General features: G+C 36.1%; 1 protein-coding gene across 7 annotated transcripts in view; it reads left to right on the forward strand.

The window, feature by feature from the left end:
- STAG2 (STAG2 cohesin complex component) overlaps nucleotides 1–24,468 on the forward strand; it is a 124,651-nt gene that overhangs the window by 64,996 nt on the left and 35,187 nt on the right. For all 7 annotated transcript variants that reach the window (XM_019718171.3, XM_074324155.2, XM_019718173.2 and 4 more), the window contains exons 7-19: nucleotides 340–544; nucleotides 4,924–5,075; nucleotides 8,149–8,222; nucleotides 9,330–9,453; nucleotides 10,239–10,337; nucleotides 10,429–10,508; nucleotides 15,768–15,875; nucleotides 16,772–16,883; nucleotides 17,487–17,604; nucleotides 18,021–18,124; nucleotides 19,270–19,362; nucleotides 19,744–19,833; nucleotides 20,401–20,604. In XM_019718171.3, coding sequence (XP_019573730.1) covers nucleotides 340–544; nucleotides 4,924–5,075; nucleotides 8,149–8,222; nucleotides 9,330–9,453; nucleotides 10,239–10,337; nucleotides 10,429–10,508; nucleotides 15,768–15,875; nucleotides 16,772–16,883; nucleotides 17,487–17,604; nucleotides 18,021–18,124; nucleotides 19,270–19,362; nucleotides 19,744–19,833; nucleotides 20,401–20,604 — 1,563 coding nt within the window. The remainder of the gene's footprint in view (nucleotides 1–339; nucleotides 545–4,923; nucleotides 5,076–8,148; nucleotides 8,223–9,329; nucleotides 9,454–10,238; nucleotides 10,338–10,428; nucleotides 10,509–15,767; nucleotides 15,876–16,771; nucleotides 16,884–17,486; nucleotides 17,605–18,020; nucleotides 18,125–19,269; nucleotides 19,363–19,743; nucleotides 19,834–20,400; nucleotides 20,605–24,468) is intronic.

A 24,468-nucleotide genomic window follows, 5' to 3' on the forward strand; every position in this document is an offset into this window, starting at 1 on the left:
AAACTGGCAGCCTTCGGCGTTGGGAGCACAGAGCTCCAACCGCGGCCCCAGGACTTGTTTGTTTTTAATTGTTTGTAAAGAATCTTAGTGTAACTATGTTGAAGAAGATCATTTTCAATGGTTAAAGTGAATTCAGAATATCCATTTGGTCTTAAATAAAAGTAGAGGTGTTCAAAGTTTACCTCTACCTTTGCATGTTCTCCTGCCTACTTTGAGGGTTTTATTGGAGAAGAAAGATAAGGAGTCATTTCAGCTTCTGCCTGTGTTATTTCAAAAACAAGTAAAATTTTATTGTCATGTGTTTTTAAATGAAATTGCTGTTTAAAATTTTTGTTTTAGGATAGTGGAGATTATCCACTTACCATGGCTGGTCCTCAGTGGAAGAAGTTCAAATCCAGTTTTTGTGAATTCATTGGCGTATTAGTACGGCAGTGTCAATATAGTATCATATATGATGAATACATGATGGATACAGTCATTTCACTTCTTACAGGATTGTCTGACTCACAAGTCAGAGCATTTCGACATACAAGCACCCTGGCAGGTCAGTATTTGGAAAGATTTTCTAAGATTAGGGATGAAAACAATTTTCATTAAAAGAAATGAAATAATGGTGACACAAATTAATTGATTTTGTTTATAAAGTAACCACTAGGAGGGGTCGACCCCCTCACTTCTTCTCCAACCCCATGATTACTGGGAATGGGATGGTATTTTCAAGTTTCAATTGTGTAAAGGTATATTATAGTTAGTATATAGTGATTTTTTTTCGGTAAATCTACTTGATTATTATGCTACAGACAGGGGAAAAAGGTGGATGGGAATGTATTGGTTCTTGAAAGATGAGATGCTTTACCTGGGAGACCACAGGTTATTTTGGATATGTAGTCCTAATGACCATTATTTTGCCTCTGGTATGAATACTACTCCCTCCTGTTACCCTGTTTCCCCGAAAATAAGACCTAGCTAGACAATCAGTTCTAATGCGTCTCTTGGAGCAAAAATTAATACCCAGTCTTATTTTACTATAATGTAAGACTGGGTATAATATAGTATAATGTAATGTAATATAATAAATATAATACCGGGTTTTATATTAATTTCTACTCCAAAAGATGCATTAGAGCTGATTGTCCAGCTAGGTCTTATTTTCGGGGAAACATGGTATGATTGATGGTTCCTACAGGACGATGCTTGCTCTTTAACCACATCACAAAATGTTGATTTTTATGTTTCTAGTAACTTTAGGCTGAGTCAAATTGTTTGATCTTTGAATTTTAATGAAATCGAGTTACATTTTTAAGACTTACACGATTAATTCTAAGACAATGGTGTTTGGTGTGGATGTTCATAAAATCTTTTGGTTTCTCCTTTGTGCAAAAGGTAAAATTGTTGATGAATTATTACTGAATATATGCTTTTTGATTTGAGTTTGGATACATCAAATAGGTGTTAATTATTACTATAGTATTCTAAGCCTTAATGATAGAATATTTTGGTATCTACAAGTTTTTCATTTTCTAAGTGTGGGGATATTTTTTCCTTTAGAGTATTTTCCCAAAGAATTAAAGCTGTGATTAAAGATGTACTTCTGCTAAGTCTTCCATTTTTAAAAACAAAATGTAGACACTGTTCCTGTAGGTTTTTTTGTTTTTAGATTTAAAGTTCCAAAAAAATGAATGTGAACTTGCTCTATGAACTTGGTAGTATTTAATGTTAAGAACTTGGTGGTTAAAGTAAATTAAAACAAGTATGATGGTGTAAGGTGAATAATTTTAGGTCAGAATGACAAACTGGTTTGCTAAGTGTGTGAAATAGTTCCAAGCAGAAAATTAGGAAATCTCTTTTAAAGAGAGCCAATAGCCACATATTAAGATTTAGTTTTGTGTTTTTCTGTCATGCAGTGATACAAGTCTGTGATATAGTCTGGAGTAAGCTAAAGAAAACATAAAATGGTGAGATATTTCAGTTAGTAAGTTTTAAATCACAGGAGATGAGACGTCTCAGAAGCATGAAGTTCAGTCACAGAAGGTGGGGATCTGCAGGAAGTCTTTATGAAAAGCACTTTATGGAGTGTTTTAGTCTTTGTACTTCTGACTTTTTTTTTCTGTCAAATGTGGTTTTTATTCAACTGACAAGTATTTTTCTACAGCTACACTTGTGGAACATCACATGGCAAAAACAGGAGTTTTTTTTCCTTCAGACTTTTTTTTAACCTTATTAAAAATGAGATTGGTCCTAAAAATATAGAAAGAAATAAATTTAAATTCACAAAAAAACTGTACATTATCAAAAAATCACTAAAACACCACATTTGGTTGTACAAAAAGTCCCTTTTGTTATAAAAGGAATATGGAAACGTTTTGGTGTTGATGGTGTGGTTTCCTCCTGTTACCAGACTGATGGGGGAGGGGAAACAAAGGGGCAGGTGATGTTTTCTATTTTTTAACCTGCCTTCCCTACCAAATACTCTTATTTGTCAAGAAGAGAAAGTCCACCTAGCTCAAGGGGCAGTGAAGATGAGGAAAGAAAAGTGAGAAATGCCCCCTTTGATCATGCCTACCCCACGTTCCCTTCAGCCCCCACTTCATCCAACTGAGGCTAGGGCTCCACCCTACCTTAAGAGTGCCTGGTCCCTAGGGAAAGAGATGGAGCTGGGAGAGGAACACAAGGTAGGAATAGCTGAGATTTCACTACCCCATCTACCTTGCCTCCAATAATAAAATTAATCTAGTATGTTTTATACCAGGGGAAAAGTGCCATGGGGAAAAAGTAGCTCCCAACTATAACAGTTCCAAATATCTGACTATCACAAAGTTTGTTACAACACATTTAGATTAAATATTTATGCATAATATAGTCAATTCAAATATTCTTCAATCTACCTCTTATTTAAAAGCAAAAAAAAAAAAAAAAAAAACCTCAAATAAAATGAAAAGTTTTGAGGTTTACCTGACAGAAAAGGCAACTTTATAAATAGGCTACGGGGCAGAAGGGGCATAAAGAAATAAGAAAGGGACTGCCACAGGACCTACACTGACCCCTTCAGTGGCTGTTCAGTGCTGCCAAGAAGTTCAAGGAATGCTCTACCTCACCTGTCACCCCTCCCCCACCAGTGGAACATATCTTGCGAGCCTTAGCTCTCTCCTTGGGCTAGCCAGCAGCTACGTCCCCAGTGCAAGTACCCGTAATGTCTGAAGGGAGGGGCCTCTCCTGAGCAAGAAAGCAGGGGCCCAGTGGCCCATGGGAGTTAGCAGCTTTCTTCTTACATGTTGGGGCTTAACTTGGGCATAGTCACATGGAGGGTAGTGGTGGACCCAGAACCCCTCCTCCCTACTCTCGTGTTCCAGAGTCTTTGTTGCTGGGGAAGGGGTCTCAGGGTATGAAATAGATAAGGGAAGGAAAGCACAACTAAACCCACAGAAGTTCATGAGGATTAAGAAACTACCCAGTTCTATCCCTCTCCTTGCAAAAGCTACTGAAAGGAGAGGGAGTTCCCGCTGAAAAATTGCACAGTTTAAAGAGGCTGGAACAGAAATGACGGGGAGAGAGAGGGGGGGAGGAGGAGAGACACAGCCTTGTACCCAGAAAAACTGTTCCTGTGATTTCCCAAAGACAAAAAGGTGATGGTTTAAAACAATGGGAAAGATGAGAAAATAAAAGATACTTGGGGAAACTGAATAGATGCCATCAAACAACACAGGGACAACGCTCTCCCCCCGCCCTTCTCTGTCTCTCTGTCTCTCTGTCTCAGGCCAGTTGAATGCTACCCGGCCTCCATCTTGGGGTTTGCCCAAACTCAGCAGTAGTCCCTCAGGAGTTTCCAAGAGGAGGTTTGGGTAAGAGGTGGGGGAAAGAGACTGGAAGGCCCAGGGTCCAGGGGACCTTCCTGTCCTCTCCCTAGCTACTGAGTTTCAGAAAAGGCTAGAAACTCAGCATGTGAGGAGTTTCCAACATTTATAGAGGGGACAGCTATTGGCAGAAGATGAAGACAGAAAAACAGGGACCTCTGAACTTTTTTTTTTTCCTTTGAAGGGATAAAAGATTTGGGAGAAGAGACAAAGATGAAGGAACCTGTACAAGATAGTTTTACATTACTGCATGACAGAAAATCTGACAGCAGGAAGGGAGGGAAGATGAAAAATTGAGAGAAAGAGAGAAGCAGAGCCTCCTGAACATGGAAGCAGCATGTGCAGGGCCCAGTGTCCGGCTTGACACACTTGGGAGTTAAGTCCACTTTACTGGCCGTCACTGCTGGTCCATGCACATGTACTTTTGACTTTTCATTTAGATCTTTTCTTCGTAATTTCACCATTATCTTTATGATGATATGTAGCAGAGTGGAATGAAAGGAAATCAGACACTGATAATATTCACCAACATTTATATATACTGTAGTTTAATAAAAAGCACTCAAGCTCTCCCTTCTCCCTTTGGTTACTGAGAAATCGACATGACTGCTGTGTAAACCGTAGTTTATTTAGAAAGTGAATCATGATTTCTGAAAAAGATCATTGTAGGGACATATTATAGAATATGGGGTTTGAGCATAGTCTGGGGACAGGTTACCTAGTTTTGAATCCCAGTTTAACTGCTTATGTTAACTATAATCTGAGGCAGATTTCTTGATCTCCCTGAGCTTCAATTTCCTCGTGAATGAAATGGGGATAATATTATAGTACTTAATTTTGAGGGTTGTTGTGAGGATTAGGAGATAAATCTATGAAAAGTACTTAACATAGGTAGCTGACATACAGTAAGTAAGTATTCAATACATATTAGCTGTTTTGTCATTTGTAGCAACTGTATTTTCCTTTTCTGTTAGAAGTAGAACAGCCAATTTTGTTTTTAATTGCTTTTGATCTTAAGTTGTAACTTTTTGCATCTGTGAGGCTAATTTCAACATTTTCCCTTTAAAAATAGCTATGAAGTTGATGACAGCTTTGGTCAATGTGGCACTAAATCTTAGCATTAATATGGATAATACACAAAGACAATATGAGGCAGAACGGAATAAAATGATTGGGAAACGAGCCAACGAGAGGCTAGAGCTCCTACTACAAAAGCGGAAAGAGGTAAACTTCTGTATTGACCATTTAAGCCGTTAATATGTGGCCAACTTGGTCACCATTAATTGTGACATAACTTTGCTAGTTCATCTGATAAAATTTTTTGAAAGATTTAAATTTAAATAACATTTCAAGTTGTTATGTCTAACTTAGTTTCTTGACTGTGTGAACAGGACCTTTTGCGTATATTTCTGTGTGGACTAGGATTAAGAAAGAGTTCAAGGCTTCACCTAAGGAGTCCTGGGCAAGTCTGACAAGTTTTATGCCTTAGTATTATTCATCTCTACTGTGAACATATGTCATGTGGAGGTCTCTCATCCCACTCCCCGCATAAGAACGCAGGATATGGTGAGGCCAAAAAGGAACACCCACGGAGCCATGGATAGGGGAGTCATACCACTCTCGCTGGCAGCTGGGTTGGAGACACAGGAAGCAGGAGCCACACGATCCGCTGTCTGCCTTCTGCTTTGCCAACCAGCCAACCCCCTTGCTATAGCTGCAACCCACACTTGCTAGCTCAGCCACGGTAGTTAATCAGTGGCCAGTGGCTAACTGGTTACAGCTGATGGCCATCTACTACCCGAGCCAGCACCTTTCCACGTGAGACCGTGAGCCTGGAAACTGCTCTCTGGGACTCTGTCCCCACAACATCTCTCTCCTAAGTTTCTCTGTCAGCTTCTTAGGAAGAAATAAGGTTTCATTTATGTGAAATCACTTTGAAAAATAACTTGTAAGCTATTTATGGTATCTCAGTTGGTGACTTTTGTGTAGTGTAGAGGTACTTGGTTTACATTAATGACTGACCACTAAATTGAGCTTTGAATGAGGAAAATATTTTTCCAGCCTTATGCTAAATAAAATAAAATCTTTCGATGTTGATTTTGACTTTAAATTCCTCCATTGATGATATAATATTTTGCTAAACATATATTGGGATGTTTATTTTTATTTCTAATATGCAAAGTCTGATGTCTCAAAAATATTAGTAATGCCATTGCCATTGAATTGAAATATTTGCCATGGTAATCCATAAATTAATTACTTGATTTTGACATTTTGGGTGGGGGGTAGCTGAAATTTTAGTTGGTGTTTCCTGAGTCGATAACTTTTTAAAATGCCTTGACTCAAGAAAAGCCAGAAAAACCTTTCCCATACTTCCCCAATGCCTAACTACCTCTTCATTTTCATATAGTTTGAAATGAAGAATTGACCTTTTTGCCCTTTCATTTAGTTAATAAATTTCATCAGATGATTTATTAGGTGAACATAATGCATGTCTTAGTCCTTGAAATTCTTAAACATAAATTTAAGATTGGGAACACAGAATGAGTGGATATAGGTAAAAGGATTTTGAGATTAAAATTACATGTACAAATATAAGATATTAATACTTCTAGATTAGGGTTAAGTTTTTAAACATGCTGAAAGACCGCCTGTACTTTACCTGTGCTAATGAACATAAGAAGTGCATGCCCTTGTTAGCATTATTTGTAAAAGCAAGTTTATATTTATGGAAAGAAAAAAGTTTTTTTTGTTTACAAAAGCATAGAACATAATCTAAAAGCTAATTGATACTTAGATTGTGACAGATTTTTCTCTTAACTCTCAAGTTCTGCATTGAAAGTGTATGGGAATAGATAAGTCGACCAAGATTTGAAACGTTAGTTAACTTGATTATTTCAGGTGAGCTTTATTTCCCTGAAAAGAATTCAGCAGAGCCACAAATTTACAACCAGCCTGTTTTACTCAAATCCTTTTGTTTTTTGATCAGGCATGACTTAATACAACTCCTCTTTTTCAGACAATAAAGACTGATACAATATAATCAAATATTGTTATGCTTTTTGATAATGAATATATGTATATATATTATGTAATATATATGTATTATAGTAAACTACTTAACAAATTTCTTTATATATCCTTATACAATGGAAATTTGTGAGCATTAGAAACAAATTAATCTACCAGCCAAGCATTAAAATCCAAGTCAGATATTCCAGATATCAAGGGACTTTAGCTACCTGATTGTCGTGCGGGGAAGCCTGCAGGGTCTCTGGTCCCGCTCCCCACATAACGCAGGATATGGTGAGGCCAAAAAGGAACACCCACGGAGCCATAGGTAGGGGAGTCATACCACTATATTCTCTCTGGCGGCACTATACTCTCACTGGATGCTGGATCCACACTGTCCGCAAACCGCCATCCACACTTGCCAGCCCAGCGGCCATCTTCTTGCTAGCCCCCATTCTCTCTCTCCTCTCCTCCGTAGCCGCAGCAGTTATATTAGCGGCTAATTGGCTAACTGGCTACAGCTGACGGCCAATCAGCCACAGTTGACAGCCATCTACTACCCGAGCCAGCACTCCTCCACGTGAGGCTGAGAGCCTGGAAACTGCTTTCTGGGGCTCTGCCCCCACACTCCACCCCTACAGGCTCTCTCCTCACAATCTACGCGACAAGCGTCTTCCGCGAGGGGCCCTGTGCGAGGAGCCTGGAGGTGAATGCAATATCCTGGACATAGCCAGGCTCTCTGGGCACAGCCAGGGTTTCTCCGGGCACCACCAGTACTTCTGGGCACGGCCAGACTTCCTGGACTTCTTAGGGTACCACCTGTCTTCCCGGACACAGCCAGGGTCTCTCAGGGCACCACCAGTACTTCTGGGCACAGCCAGACTTCCTGGACTTCTTAGGGTACCACTAGTTTCCCCGGGCACAGCTAGGATTTCTCAGGGCACTGCCACTCTCTGTGGGCACAGCCACACTTCCTGGACACAGCCAGGGCTCTCAGGGCACTGCACGACAAATGGAGCAGTGAGCAGGGTCCCCCGCACGACAAATGGCGCAGCGAGCAGGGTCTCCCACATGACAAATGGCGCAGCGAGCAGGGTCTCCCCGCATGACACTGATATACAACACCTGTCATTTTTTCTGTGGTTACTTTTGTCTAGTGGAATTAAAAATGAGGTGTAACCACCAAAAAAAACACTGGCGAAACCTGTATTTGTACTTGTAACAACTTTTTAGATGCTCTTTCGGTTGTCTTCTATTACAATTGAAAATAAACTGTTTCTTACAGCTTCAAGAAAATCAAGATGAAATAGAAAATATGATGAATGCAATATTTAAGGGAGTGTTTGTACATAGATACCGGTAAGTCAGGACAGCTTTTGTTTTATGTAATTCTACTCTATTCAAATTTGAAAGATTTAGGCAGTGTAAGTTAGTGGAAAGAGCATTGGAGCAAGATCAGTGTTAGAATCTAAGCTCTTCCACTGATTGAGACACTCAAGGCAATTTATTTAACTGTTCTGAACTTGATGTTTCCTATCTGAAGAATGGGGTAGCGTTGTTCTTGACTTGCAGCTACTCAGCAAGTGGAAGCTACTGCTGTTATTAGGAGTCAGGTTATAGAATATTTCATTGTTTGGGGATGTATTAGGTTAGTAGAGACTGTGCATGCTGACTCCTGACTCTTCTCTTCCGTTTGAATATCAGTGGGAAAATTTGGATAGATGAGAGACGTTTTCTTTTGCTGTTTTGAATTGGTAGAGGAAAGAAATAGGTAATCTTACCATTTCTGCTTTAACCTATTCTTTAAATGTTGGTGGCATTCTTATTCGACTTCCTCATTTCCTCAACTTGGTGGGTATTGAATCAGGTTAATACTTTCTTTGTTATGTCCTCTTGTTCATTCTTACCTTTATTTCTGTTGGCATTACCTTAGTCTATTCCTTCATCATTCTCCTGCCTAGAGATTTTTGAAATTTTCCTAAAACGTCTTTTTATTGCACCATTTCTCTGCTCAGAAGCCTTCAGTGACTCACAGGGTGAATTAAAAATAATTTAGTCTAACATTAAAATCCAAACTGAGCTTAGCCTCAGTTTTATGTGTAACTAACGCTTGCCTGGAAAACTATGCTTTAACCAGAGTAGTGTGCCTGCTCTCTTCTGAATACACCATGCCCAGTGGGTGTGAATGAAGGCTGGGATATGGCATGGTATAAAAGGAGGGGATCAGATTTTGTTTGTAGTTTTATTTAATTTAAAATATTTATGTGGTGATAATTGTGCTTTGCCGACTACACTGCAAACTTGGCATTCAGGGGCCATGCTTCAGTTCTAGTTTCAAATCCCCAGTAATACTAAAGATAGTGGTGTGGTCATAGTAGGTTTGAATTATTTGGCATCTCTTGAATAAAACACAAGTCCTGTGATATAGTGGTATTCATATGCATAATTTTTCCTTCCTCCATTCAGCGATGCAATAGCTGAAATCCGAGCTATTTGTATTGAAGAAATTGGCATTTGGATGAAAATGTATAGTGATGCCTTTCTTAATGACAGTTATTTAAAATATGTTGGTTGGACTATGCATGATAAGGTAAGATATGCCCTACTGATAGTTTGTCTGTCTACGCACAGACAGCTATCTGCAGCTCTCATTCATAAAGTTAACCTGCATGTAGGTATTACCTGGTACCATGTTCCTAATAGGCCCCTCTCCTTTATTCGGTTCTGTCTGCATCATCTGTACCACATAAAGTCCTCTAGATTTTTGAATCTTGGCCACTGATTCTGCCTTTAATGATAAAATAATTTTTGTATTGAAATATTTAAGATCATGTAGGTGATGGTGATGAGGCATTTCCTAGAGCAGTAAGAAGAGTCCTTACTTTGTTAGTATGTGAGTGCTGTATTTTTAAAATTCCTCTTTTGATAAATGTGTATCTTAGTCAGATTATAAGTTACAACTTGGTCTCTGACTCTGTGTGTGTGTGTGTGTGTGTGTGTGTGTGTGTGTGTGTGTGTGTTAATCTACCTTTCTCTGAGGCTGCCTCTTCACTGGCCTTGAAGTTTCCTGTATATATTCCTTATGAATAGTACTTTCTGTAAAGATATACTGTGAAATAGGCTACTATCATCTTTCACAATAGTGTTTCTCTGAAAAATTTTTATTTAACCTACAGAAATAGTAGCCCCAAAGACATGTAGTCTTAAATGTATGTATTGATTCCTATTTTTATGTTATCAAAGATAAGTTACTGGAAAAATGCTATTGTATAGAACATATTTAAAATTTTAAAGTAGAAAGTGTTGTATGTATCTTGAATAATCAGGTTGAAAATATGTAAAGTTTTAATGCATTTTTCTTCTTGTTTCATTTAGCAAGGTGAAGTAAGACTCAAATGTCTCACTGCTCTACAAGGGCTTTATTATAACAAGGAGCTTAATTCCAAACTGGAGCTTTTCACCAGTCGGTTCAAGGTTAGTATTAAGTATTTAAAAATTACCTATTAATTTGAAAATATTTTTCTTTTGCTTTCCTGTTAAAAATATATTATTTTTTTGTCCTTAGGATAGAATTGTGTCTATGACCCTTGACAAAGAGTATGATGTTGCAGTACAAGCAATAAAATTACTCACTCTTGTTTTACAGTAAGTATGTGTTTATTGCATATTACTAATGTCCAGATACCTAAATATTACTTTAGATTATTTGGGTTAAATTTATCTAGATCTAAATTTTAATAACTTTGTCATGGGGTTTTACAGCTACAAGTTTAATTTTCTCATATAAAGTTGAGAAAATAGGAAGAGGAAACCAATGGAGTAGAAAAAATCTGAGCTAGGAATTCATGTGTCCCTTTCTCTTGGTCAGTTTCCTTTATATTTTACTGTCTTAGATGTTCTTGAAATAAAGTTAAACACTTGAGTGTATAAATGTGCCTATCATATTTTGTCACACTTTTAGAAGTTAATATTTACTAAAACTTACCTGTAAACAATCTGAATTTGAACATATTATGTTAAAATGCAATTGTGATGCAATTCATTTTTTCTGTTTGAAAAATTATGGTAATATAGATAGCATACAGGTTACCATTTTAAACATATTTAAGTGCAGTTCAGTGGCATAATGCACATTCACGTTGTGCTGTCATCACCATTATTCATCTCTTGAACTTTTATCACCCCATACTGAAACTCTACTCATTGAGCACTAACTCCCCATTCCAACCCCACATGAATCCCTGGTGACCACTGTTCTACTTTCTATCTCTATTAATTTAACTATTTTAGATACAGAGTCTGTCCATGTTGTAGCAGATACCAGAATTTCATTCCTTTTGAGGGTTAATAATACAATGGCATCTATCAGTGGACATTTAGGTTAACATGATCCAAATGATAACTGTAAAAGGGTCTTTTTTTGAATCATAACATGCAAATTCTGACACTCATGGGTAATTCATTAAGAGTATCCAGCAAAATTCTGATAAAAACTAATGAGAGATTACTGTCCGATATGATTTTAAGTCATATTGTAAAGTAATAGTAATTTTTAACTTTGGTACTTGTGTGTGAATAGGCAGAGATCAGTGGCACAGAATAAAGAATACTAGAGACAGACAAATGCAAATGCATCCAGGAACGTAGTATAGGCTGAGGGTGGCATTTCTTATGAGAAAACAAATGGTTTTGTGACAACTAGATTCCATTTGGGGGGAAATTAAATTGGATTCCTATCTAATTTCTTACACGAAAATAATTTTTAGATGGATGACATGATTAAATGCAAATAAATGAAACCATTAAAGTACTAGATGAAAAATTGGGGAAGATTAAACATTTTTATTTTATATGTAAAATGAGGAACATCTTTCTCAGCATGACATAAAACCTAGACATAAAACAATCATTGAATTTACATACAAAACTAAAAATGTATTTATTACATAAAATACCATAAACAGAACAAATGACAGATTGGGCAAAATATTTGTGTCACAGGAATCAATTTCAGTAAATCAATAAGAAGAACAGAAACCCGATAGGAAAATAGTCAAACATTAGTAACCAGATTATTGACAGGGAAGAAAATAATTTGTTTAAAATTTACTGGGGTGACAATGGTTAGTAAAGTTACATAGGTTTCAAGTGTACAATTCTGTAATATATCATCTGTGTATCAAATTGTGTGTTCACCACCCAGAGTCCGTTCTCCTTCCATCATCATATATTTGATCCCTTTTACCCTCATCTACCAGCCCCCTACCCCCTTACCCTCTGGTAACCACTAAATTATTGTCTGTGTCTATGAATTTTTGTTTCTTCATTTGCTTGTCTTGTTCATTTGTCGTTTTCAGCTTTATATACCACATATCAGTGAAATCATATGGTTCTCAACTTTTTCTGTCTGATTTATTTCAACTAGCATTATAATCTCAAGATCCATTCATGTTGTCACAATTGGCACTATTTCATTTTTTACGGCAGAAGAGTATTCCATTGTGTATACCACATCTTTATCCACTCATCTATCGAAGGAGACTGGTGGTTTCCATATCTTGTCCACTGTAAATAAAGCTGCAGTGAACATTGGAGCACATATATCTTTACGAATAGATGTTTTCAGATTTTTGGGTGAATATGCAATGAGATATCACCTCGCACCTGTTAGAATGGTTATCATCAACAAGACAAATAATAACAAGTGTTGGAGACCAAGGCTGTGGAGAAAAAGGAACCCTCATACACTGTTGGTGGGAATGCAGATAGGTGTAGCCTCTATGGAAGGCAGTGTGTAGTTTCCTCAGAAAATTAAGAATGGAATTACCATATGACCCAGCAATACCTCTCCTGGGTACTTACCCAAAATAAAAATTTAAACATGAAAAGATGTTTAGCTATACTTTAGAGAAATGTATATTACAATGAGGCCATTTTTTACCTATTGCTTGACGGAGATACAAAAGTGTTTGGTAGTATACTGTATTGTTGAGACTGTGCAAATAGGCCCTTATACATTGTTGATGGGACTATAAGTTGATAGAACTTCCTTGTTGAAAAGTTCTGCAGTATCTATGCACATTTATACAAAATGGACTACATTGTAGTCATTAACCAGAAGCCATCTCTATTTGTACTGATATTTTCTGAGAATTCACTTAACTGGGGACATTTTGAGCAGTGTTAATTATTGTATTTTTCTTTAATGTTTAATTGCATTTAAAGATTACAAATCTATACATGTTATTAAAAACATTGAAAAAAATCCTGAAATACATAAGAAAGTAATAGTGCTTTACATACATTTCAGTAATTTCTTCTCCCTTCCTCCTTAATACCTTAAAGCCATTTTTTCCTCGTTTCTGATACTGAGATTTTTATGAAGGGTGATAGCCATTTATGTTGGTTCAGTCATATATTCAACTAATAACTGAAACTTGTAATGAACATTCCTTACCAAATAGTTAAAATGAGTGAACTGCTACACACTTACTGTACTTTAACCGATGTGATTCAATGTTTTTTCCTATATTTTTCAATATGTTTTCCTATATTTTTATATGTTTATAACAAGTGATTTTTCAAAAAATATTCCAGTATTATACATAGAGTAATTTAAATCAAAATGTTTTTTGAAACTTCAACATTTTGGTTTTGTTTCTCTCAAACAGAAGTAATGTTTTGGAAGCGTTTTTTGCAAAAATCTTCTCCCATTCTGTTGGTTGCCTCTTTATTTTGTTGATGGTTTCTTTTGCTGTGCAGAAGCTTTTTAGTTTGATATATAGTAGTACCTCAGTTTTCGATTGTCTCCGTTGATGAACATTTCAGTTTACAAACTCCGTAAACCTGGAAGTAAATGCTTCAGTTTTCTAACATGCCTCGGAAGTGGAACATGTCACGTGGCTTCTGCTGAGTGCAAGACCCTGAGGCCTAGCTGTCGGCTGTTTTTGAACGTTTCAGAATTCAAACGGTCTTCCGGAACCGGAAGGATTTCGTTAGAAAACCGAGGTACCACTGTAGTCTCATTCATTCAAAATGTATAAGGAACTCATACAACTCAACAAGAAAAAAACAAACAATCCAGCTCAAAAATGGGCAGAAGACCTGAATAGACATTTTTCCAAAGAGGACATACAAATGGCCAATAGACATATGAAGGAAATGCTCAACGTCACTAATCATCAGAGAAATGGAAATAAAAACCACAATGAGATATCGCCTCACACCAGTTACAATGACTGTCATCAGCAAGACAAATAATAAGTGTTGGAGAGGCTGTGGAGAAAAAGGAACCCTCATACACTGTTGGTCGGAATGCAGATTGGTGCATCCACTATGGAAGGCAGTTTGGAGGTTCCTCAAAAAATTAAGAATAGAATTACCATATGACCCAGCAATTCCTCTCCTGGGTATCTTCCCAGAAAATCTGAAAACATTTATCTGTAAAGATATACATGCTCCAATGTTCATTGCAGCTTTATTTACGGTGGCCAAGACATGAAAACAACTGAAGTGTCCTTCCATAGATGATTGGATAAAGAAGATGTGGTATATATACACAATGGAATACTATTCTGCCATAAGAAAAGATGAAATAGTGCCATTTTTGACAACATGGATGGACCTTGAGATTATTATGCTGAGCAAAATTAGCAACAGAAAAAGTTGAAAACCATATGATTTCACTGATATATGGTGTATAAAACTGAAAACAATGAAAGAACAAGACGAACAAATGAAGAAACAAAAACTCATAGACACAGACAATAGTTTAGTGGTTACCAGAGGGTAAGGGGGGTGGGGGGTGGGAGATGAGGGTAAGGGGGATCAAATATATGGTGATGGAAGGAGAACTGACTCTGGGTGGTGAACACACAATGGGATTTATAGATGATGTAATACAGAATTGTATACCTGAAACCTGTATAACTTTACTAACAATTGTCACCCCAATAAACTGTAATTTAAAAAAGAAGTAATATTTCGTTGGACATCACACTTCTGGAAACCTTGAGCAGAGTAGAGAATCGAAAAGCATCTGAGGTCCTCAATTAACCTTCTAATGTAGTTAGTCTTTTCTCTCTTGTGGTGGTCCCCTGTTTCTTAATTTACATATAATGGTAAAAACTCAGATTGTTTAGCTCACAATGTTAGAAGGGAAAGAGGTGCCAGAGGCTGGGACTTCAAATGCAGAGTCCATAAGAGAGGAACTCACCCAGGTTTGCCCTGGGGTACTCTGGTTGATGGGCCTAAGAATGACTTTCATTTACTAAGAAGATTTTGTTAGGTTCATTTTGTTCTTTAAAATAAGATCAAGAAAATGAGCACTACGTTTTAGTAAGATTTTTCTAATGATAGATTGTAATCGAAAGTCTTTAGCACTTAAATTTTAATTAATTTGTAAATCCATTTCTGTTGCCTTACATGGCATTCAATATATGGTGGATCAAGTATTCTTCATCACCATGTAGTAACTGGGGTATTGGTATATTTTAATGTTCCAATATTGTTTATTTCCTTAATATTATTATGAAATATATGCAGTGTTCTCTGTAATTATTAACTCCAAGCTCTTAGTATGCCACCACTTTCTTTAATACATTAATTTATATTACATTTTCTTCATTTCCTTTTACTGTGTCATATTATTACATCTCACCATACATGTTTTTCCTTAATCGATTCTAATTTTACCTCTGTTGATCTTAGACGTTAACAAAATACTCAGCCCTTTTGTCAGGACACGCTTTTACTGACAGACTATAATCAAATAATCAAACAGATTTCTTCTGTTTTTTTTTTTTTTCTTAACACAAGTTAATGAAAGTATGAGCATGGATTTTTGGACTAAATATGCTTAAAATTTTGGCATTACTGAAAAAACTGCTGCTTGTTTCTTTGTAGGAGTAGTGAAGAAGTTCTTACTGCAGAAGATTGTGAAAATGTCTATCATCTGGTTTATTCAGCTCATCGACCAGTAGCAGTAGCAGCTGGAGAATTTCTCTATAAAAAGTAAATCTCTATTTCTATTATTCATTTTCGAAAGTGTACTTTTAGGACAGTAGTTTATTGTGCTATAATTCACATTAAAATATATGTAATTTATTTTCTTAACTATTCAGCATAGGTCAAATTAGAAGTTTCACATTTTACAAATATTTCCTTTAAAAATTTCCATTTCCCTTCTCCAATTCCTTTGATTTATTTAAGATAAATCTTCAAAGGGAAACGCACCCATGTCTTTTAGTCGAAATGCTTAAAATAGATCTAATTATATCATAATGTTAAGGCTGACCTCTTCCTAATTTTTAATTTTTCCTCTGATGTCAACTTCCCCCCCCCCAAATATACCCATTTGGGTTGAAGCATTTATTAGAAAGAGTATATGATATAAAACATTCATACTATTCATTGTTATCCAATGATAGTTCTCTTTTGTTATTTATAAGGAAAAACAACATGACATCCATAGAAAGTGGTCTCTAAGTTCAGATTTAGGGATAATTGTTCAAGAAGGATAGAAGGAAAACATAAGTTCAGTTTTAAAGAAGAATATTTATCATAGGTTTATATGCATAAATGGCATAGGTTAGTCATTGTAATACTTTTATGAAACGAAATGGTTGCATAAAATGCAACAAGGTTTTTAAAAGGAAAAATTCACAACTCAGTAAAATTAACTTGAGAAGTTAATTTAAGAGGGCTTAGAGTTACCATCAGGTGTAAAACGGAAAAGGTTTATGGCAATTATTTACTTTGGTGTAATGTTGGACAATGTACCCACCCAGCTCCCATTTACTCCTTTGTTAGGTGCTTAAATATGGAATCAAGACAGGTTTTCTTGTTTTGTTTTTGATTAGGAAATAATTGATTTTTGATTTAAAAGTAAATATTTTTTATTGACGTAGGCTCTTCAGTCGTAGAGATCCAGAGGAAGATGGGCTGATGAAAAGAAGGGGTCGACAAGGTCCAAATGCCAACCTTGTTAAGACATTGGTTTTTTTCTTTCTGGAAAGTGAGGTTAGTTAATGTTCATTTTATACTTATGTCAGTTTTTTTAGGATATTCACTCTATGTTCATGCAGGATATTGGTCTCTCTATTTTTTTTTATTTGAAATGTTTTTGCCAGGTTTTGGCATCATTGTAATGCTGGTCCTCTAAAATGAGTTGATAAGCTCTAGGGCTATTTAAGCTTCACAGAATGAAGAGAACACTTTCCTTATATATTGAATTGATAAGTAAACATGTATTTTATGTTTTAAGTAACCATCATCACTACCATTGAGTTAAAATAAATTAGTAGTATATTTTATAATAGAGAGTGGTTAGCGCACATAATATTGAGTCCAAATAGGCACTAAATATGCGTGCATTTATTAATCTTTTAAAAAAATAATTTTCATGTTAATTTAATGATTATTGTAAGAAATGTTTAATGATACTAGCTAACAAGGTTTACTTGGACACAGCAAGCTAAGGCAGTTTGTTCTTGGTCCTTTCTTCTTTCTGACCTCAAAAAGCAAATTGCTTGAGGTTGTACATGGTCCACTAAGCTTACATTCTTTTGAGTTAAGGCTAGTATACTGTTTGTCTAAGATTACATTGCTCTTTTTTCGTTTTAGTTACATGAGCATGCAGCATACCTTGTGGATAGCATGTGGGACTGTGCTACTGAGCTCCTGAAAGACTGGGAATGTATGAATAGCTTGTTGCTAGAGGAGCCACTTAGTGGAGAAGAAGGTAAGGATGTTTAATTAGGGTATTTTTGTTGTTTAGACAGTTTTGAAAATAGATTTTACTTATTCCATTTGTTCATCTTTTAGTGTTAAAATAATTGAGTGAAAACCTTACTCTGAATAATTTTGTTTTCATACACACGAATATTGTGCTAAGTAAAAAAATGTAGTTGTCAACATTCCTGAATTTTTTTTGGTATATGTGTTCATATTTTCTTTGCTCAAATTATGCATCACTGGTGTGCAGATATGTAATGTTTAGGAAGGTTTAACTTGTTTTAATCCTTTCTGTGATACAATAATGGGATTCTCTTTAGTACATGAGGTCAGATTCTGTCACAGGTGGAAGGAACTGTTATGTAATAATTATAAATGGCATATAGGGAAAAGAAATAAGTTGACTCTTTCTGATTTTTTCAGCACTAACAGACAGACAAGAGAGTGCTCTGATTGAAATAATGCTTTGTACCATTAGACAAGCAGCTGAATGCCATCCTCCTGTGGGAAGAGGGACAGGAAAAAGGGTATGCCAATATATTTTCAGTATCCTAAACTATATTTTTCTTTTTTCAATGTTTTATAAAATTCTTATTTGCAACCATAGAACCAAAATTTTTGAATGTTACATTTTATTTTTCAGATGATCTTTGCTTATAAATTATGTGTTATAAGTAAATTTTAAAGCATTTGGAATTTAGGAAATTTGAGTTTCTTCCGTAAGATACTTTATTAGTTACTATAGGAGATACAGTGACTGACAGTTCTTGTCTTCAATAGTGAATATAGTGCACCATTTTAGAGTGGTACATTTGTCTGTTCTGGTTTATTTATAGATTTGCCTTGTTTTAAGAAAAACATTTTAAAAACAATAATTATTCATTAAAATGGGGAAATTCCTATTTCCTGGGATTATATTTTAATGTACTATTGCAGTGTTCACATATACTATTTGCCTTGTAGACCAACAGTTCCACAGGGTTTCATACTTTTTTTGATTGTGGAGCACACATATACATTTTTATATTGTGACCTAGTACATACCTATATATGTAAGTTTGTGTGTAAATGAAACAAAATTTCATCAAACAGTACTGAAGCTTATGGTGTATGCTATATACCCTTTCTGTTTTCTAATTGCTAGTAGTAACTTACTATGTTGAATTCATAACCCATCAATCATGGCCCACAGCTTACAGTAGGCTGAAATGCTATTATTCATTCCCATTATTACATAAGCTCCTAAACTATATTTCCTGTTCCTACCGTGTTTCCCTGAAAATAAGACTGCGTCTTATATTAATTTTTGCTCCAAAAGACGCATTAGGGCTTCTGTTCAGGGGATGTCATCCTGAAAAATCATGCTAGGGCTTATTTTCTAGTTAGGTCTTATTTTCAGGGAAACATGGTAACTGCTTCTCCTTTCATCCAAAAGTAGAGTTGGTTAGTGTAACTGGGTATTGATTTTGCCTGTAGAATTATTCAAAGTTTTTGTTGTTGTTGCTGGTGTTATTTTAGGTGGTTTTTTTCTTATACTGTGCGAGTTACTCTCTTTGTCACTTTTGGGTTTCAAGTTTATAGTAGAACTTTTTGTATCCATCATTTAAAAATTTATTACTTACCTAACAATGTTAATGACTAAATAAGTACTTAAAATATTGTGTTACTTTAGGTGCTGACAGCAAAGGAGAAGAAGACCCAGTTGGATGACAGGACAAAAATCACTGAACTTTTTGCTGTGGCCCTTCCTCAGTTATTAGCTAAAGTAAGTTTGTGTCAGTATCAGAATGCTGGTAAGAAATTACAGTTCAAATTTACAGGTATAAAACAAACAGGTCATGGGGATGTAATATACAGCATAGGGAATATAGTGAATAATACGATAGCGTGGCACAGTGTCAGTTGGTTGCTGGACTTATTATATTGATCACTTCTTTAGGTATATAAATGTATGTAAATGTTGAACAACTATGGTGTACACCTGAAACTAATATAATATTGCATGTTAGCTATATTGTAATAAAAATCTTAAAAAAAAAGAAATTACAGGTTTTGTTTGGAAATGCTACACAGAATTTTATCAATATTTATTTACCATTATTGTGATGTTTTTGACATGAGTTTTTTTTTTTTTTTCATTTCAAAGTACTCTGTAGATGCAGAAAAGGTGACTAACTTGTTGCAATTGCCTCAATACTTTGATTTGGAAATATACACCACTGGACGATTAGAAAAGGTATGGCGTTTTCTGTGTATAAAAATACCTTGAAGAAAAATTGCTAAGTTTATTTCATCCCATCATATTGTTTGTTTACATTTTTGAAATACATAAAGGAAACATCTTACTTGTCTTTAGTATTTTAGATAAGTTGGATTAGGAGAATAGTACCAGTGAGGCTTCCTTTTGATTCATTCCCACAGCCATATTCTCATTTCTGTAATTATCAGTGCTCATTTATGGAGATTAGGGGTGGGTAACTGGACAGTAACAATTATAAAATGAAAGCAGCCAATAGTCATTGATACTTTTAATGTGTTACAGAAACTATTGTAAGTTCTTTATATATATTAAAATCCTTACTAAAGCCCTATGAAATAGATGCTATTATTCCTGTTAATGTTGGGGAAATAAGTATGGGTGGGTTAGAGTATTTATTTACTGTGACTAGAAAAACACATTAAAATTTGTCCTAATAGTTGTAGAGTTACTTTATTTGATTGAGGCTTTTCACCACAGTGGTATAGTTGTTTTAAGCCTACCATATACCTTAGTTTTAATGAAAAAAAAACTTTGATTTTGCAGCATTTGGATGCCTTATTACGACAGATCCGGAATATTGTAGAGAAGCACACAGATACAGATGTTTTGGAAGCATGTTCTAAAACTTACCATGCACTCTGTAATGAAGAGTTCACAATCTTCAACAGAGTAGATATTTCAAGAAGTCAACTGATAGACGAGTTGGCAGATAAATTTAACCGGCTTCTTGAAGATTTTCTGCAAGAGGTATATATTACAAGTGTTTTGTCAGTTGGGCCCCTTCCCTTCAATAACGAAATTAGTCAGCAGTCCTGGTGACAGTCCCTAGCAGTATTTTGTAAAGATGTTCAGACTTTTTGTTCTATGATTCATCGTGCTACTCTTACTCCTTTACCAACATAGGAAGGTGGTAAAACTCTGTGAAGGTGAACACAAAACTGACATCTTTCCTTTTTTTTTGATTTTAAAGAAATGATTTGTGAAGTTCCCAGGGTTTAGTTGAATAAGTGGCCTGTTAGAGAACAGGGTATTAATGGAACAGAAAATAGAGCTAGACTGTGGTCATATAGCCTCAAAAAGTAGAGTATTTCTTAGTGTTTTGGCAGTGTTAGTGAGGAAAGGCAATTGTGGTCTTTGATTCTATAAAGCCTTGAGAAACTGCTGTTACAGTCACTGTTGAATTTGGGGTTTCCTATGTTGCTCTGTTGTATTTTCAAAGAGGCTTAAAGTGTGGCACTCATACACTTGTATTTTTATTGTGATTTTTTAAAATTTATTGGGGTGACAATTGTTAGTAAAATTACATAGATTTCAGGTGTACAATTCTGTATTACATCATCTATAAATCCCATTGTGTGTTCACCACCCAGAGTCAGTTCTTGTTCCATCACCATATATTTGATCCTCCTTACCTTCATCTCCCACCCCCACCCCCTTACCCTCTGGTAACCACTAAACTATTGTCTGTGTCTATGAGTTTCTGTTTCTCATTTGTTTGTCTTGTTCTTTTGTTGTTTTTGGTTTGTATACCACATATCAGTGAAATCATATGGTTCTCTGCTTTTCTGTCTGACTTATTTCGCTTAGCATCATATTGTCAAGATCCATCCATGTTGTCACAAATGTTCCTATATCGTCTTTTCTTACCGCCGAATAGTATTCCGTTGTGTATATATACCACAACTTCTTTATCCATTCATCTATCGAAGGACATTTTAGTTGTTTCCATGTCTTGGCCACCGTAAACAAAGCTGCAATGAACGTTGGAGCACACGTGTCTTTATGTATAAATGTTTTCAGATTTTTTGGGTAGATATCCAGGAGAGGGATTGCTGGGTCATATGGTAATTCTGTTCGTAATTTTTTGAGGAAACTCCAAACTGCCTTCGATAGCGGCTGCACCAGTCTGCATTCCCACCAGCAGTGTATGAGGGTTCCTTTTTCTCCACAGCCTCTCCAACACTTGTTACTATTTGTCTTGTTGAGGATAGCCATTCTGACTGGGGTGAGGTGATATCTCATTGTGGTTTTGATTTGCATTTCTCTGATGATTAGTGATGTTGAGCATTTTTTCATATGTCTGTTTGCCATTTGTATGTCCTCTTTGGAGAAATGTCTCGTGATTTTTGTCTTTTCTGGAAATACACTTTTAACTGATTTGTATGAAATAAAAATTTATAATTCTCAAATTAATGCATTTAGCCTTTTCTACATGACTTTTATCATTAGTGCTGCAAAAATCATATGGACTTTGTAATTTCCAGGTTTCTTGTTTAGGAATTACTTCTTTAACATTTTTTTGTGTAATATTCCATGCTTACTCAATTTTGCTTAATTGGCAGTTTGTGCAAATATATTGATGTATAATGATCACTTAGCTAAAAATTTTTTTCAGAGATTTTATTGGGGAAGGGAAACAGGACTTTATTGGGTACAGTGTGTACTTCCAGGACTTTTTCCAAGTCAAGTTGTTGTCCTTTCAGTCTTAGTTGTGGAGGGCGCAGCTCAGCTCCAGGTCCAGTTGCTGTTGCTAGTTGCAGGGGGCGCAGTGCCCCCATCCCTGGTGGGATTTGAACCGGCAACCTTGTGGTTGAGAGCCCACTAGCCCATGTGGGAATCGAACCAGCAGCCTTCGGAGTTAGGAACACGGAGTTCCCAACCACCTGAGCCACCGGGCTGGCCCTTAGCTAAAAATTTTAATGGCTCTGCTCTTGGCTGGAGATGATCGTGATTAGGACAAAATAATTCAAAAATCAAGCAATGTTTTGTTAATTATGTTTAATTACTTTGAACAAAAATTAATATTTAGAAACAACTTACTCATTTTTCTGAGAGACCCAGGGTTAAATATAGTAAGTTTGATAGAGTTTAACAAACTTTGTAAGTTTCATCTATTAAGAGTCATAAAATTTCAAAAACATGTTACTTTAAATTGTAAAGTTGATACCCAGAAAGGGCTAGTATATATAAGAAGTCTTACAATTAAGTTTGCGAACTTACCACTGTACGCTTACATTGGCAGCACTGTACAAACAGCTCGGTAAGGTTTCCTAACCTCGGTGTATCAGTGTCTCACAGCTGTGTTTGTGTCGATGTGTGGCAGTGTCTTGCTGAGTGGCATTCATTATTGTTGTGTGTTTTTGTGTGCCGTCGCGAGAATGTCTGACCTTGAATTAGAGCAACGAACAAACACTAAATTTCTTGTTAAACTTGGCAAGAGTGGAAGTGAAATCAGGGACATGTTAGTCCAAGTGTATGGGGATAGTGCCATGAAGAAAATGCCAGTGTACAAATTAATTATAAACGTTTTTCTGAGAGGCGAGAACACGTCACCGATGAAGAGTTGCCAGGGTGGCCAGTAAACAAGCATAACTGACGAAAGTATTGCAAAAACTCATCGAATTGTGCATCAAAATCGTCCGCTGACTTAGAAGCATAGCAGACCAAGTAAACATCGATAGAGAAAGAGCTAGGAAAATCTTAACTGAAAATCTCGGCATGAGAAAGGTATGTGCAAAAATGGTCCTGAAAAAGGAGCTCACTGATGAACAAAAGCAAAGGAGAGTCAAAGTTTGCCAAGAACTTTTGGAGAGGCAAGATGATGTTTTGGGCCGTGTTATCACTGGTGATGAAACATGGGTGTACCATTACAACCCTGAAGTAAAGTATCAAAGTGCACAATGGAAGTCAGCCAGTTCTCCACGACCAAAAAAGTTCCATCAGTTCAAATCAAGAGTGAAAACGATGTTGCTACACTTTTTTATATCAGAGGGATTATTCATTATGAATTTGTACCAACTGGACAAACAGTTAACCACATTTACTATTTGGAAGTACTGAAAAGGCTGTGTGAAAAAGTTAGGCAAAAATGACTTGAACTTTTCGCCAACAATTCATGGCTCTTGCGTCACGACAATGCACCAGCTCACTCGGCACCGTTTGTGAGGGAGTTTTTAGCCAGTAAACAAATTACTGTTTTGGAACACCCTCCCTACTCGCCTGATCTTGCCCCCAAGGACTTCTTTCTTTACCCAAAGATAAAGGAAATATTGAAAGGAAGACATTTTGATGACATTGAGGACATCAAGGGTAATACGACGACAGCTGTGATGGCCATTCCAGAAAAAGAGTTCCAAAATTGCTTTGACGGGTGGACTAGGCACTGGCATCAGTGCATAGCTTACCAAGGGGAGTACTTGAAAGGTGATTGTAGTGATATTCAGCAATGAGGCATGTAGCACTTTTTCTAGGATGAGTTTGCGAACTTAATTGTCACATCTCGTGGTGCTATTTCAGAGGTTTTTTCCAAATTAATTGTGATTGGTCTGATGTATCTTTCTTGAGTGCTCTGCTTTGTTTACATAGGTTTTGTCCTTTAGGTGTTGTTTTTATGATCTCTTGTTTGTCCTCTAATATATTTTTCTGTATAGTACTAATGCATTTATTACTGTAAAAAAGCAGATTTCTTCATAATTCCGTGTCAAGGTTACTTAAAGGAAAAGGGGAGAATGTCATTCACTTTTTCTCTCTTGGGTATAATGTACCTGTGTGGACTCATTTCTCCAGCCATATTGCTTTAAATTTGGCCAAATGTAGGTATTGAATGACAAA

Source organism: Rhinolophus sinicus, chromosome 18 (assembly GCF_057876585.1).
Source record: "Rhinolophus sinicus isolate RSI-liver-muscle chromosome 18, RSI-T2T, whole genome shotgun sequence".
Classification (NCBI taxonomy): Eukaryota; Metazoa; Chordata; class Mammalia; order Chiroptera; family Rhinolophidae; genus Rhinolophus; species Rhinolophus sinicus.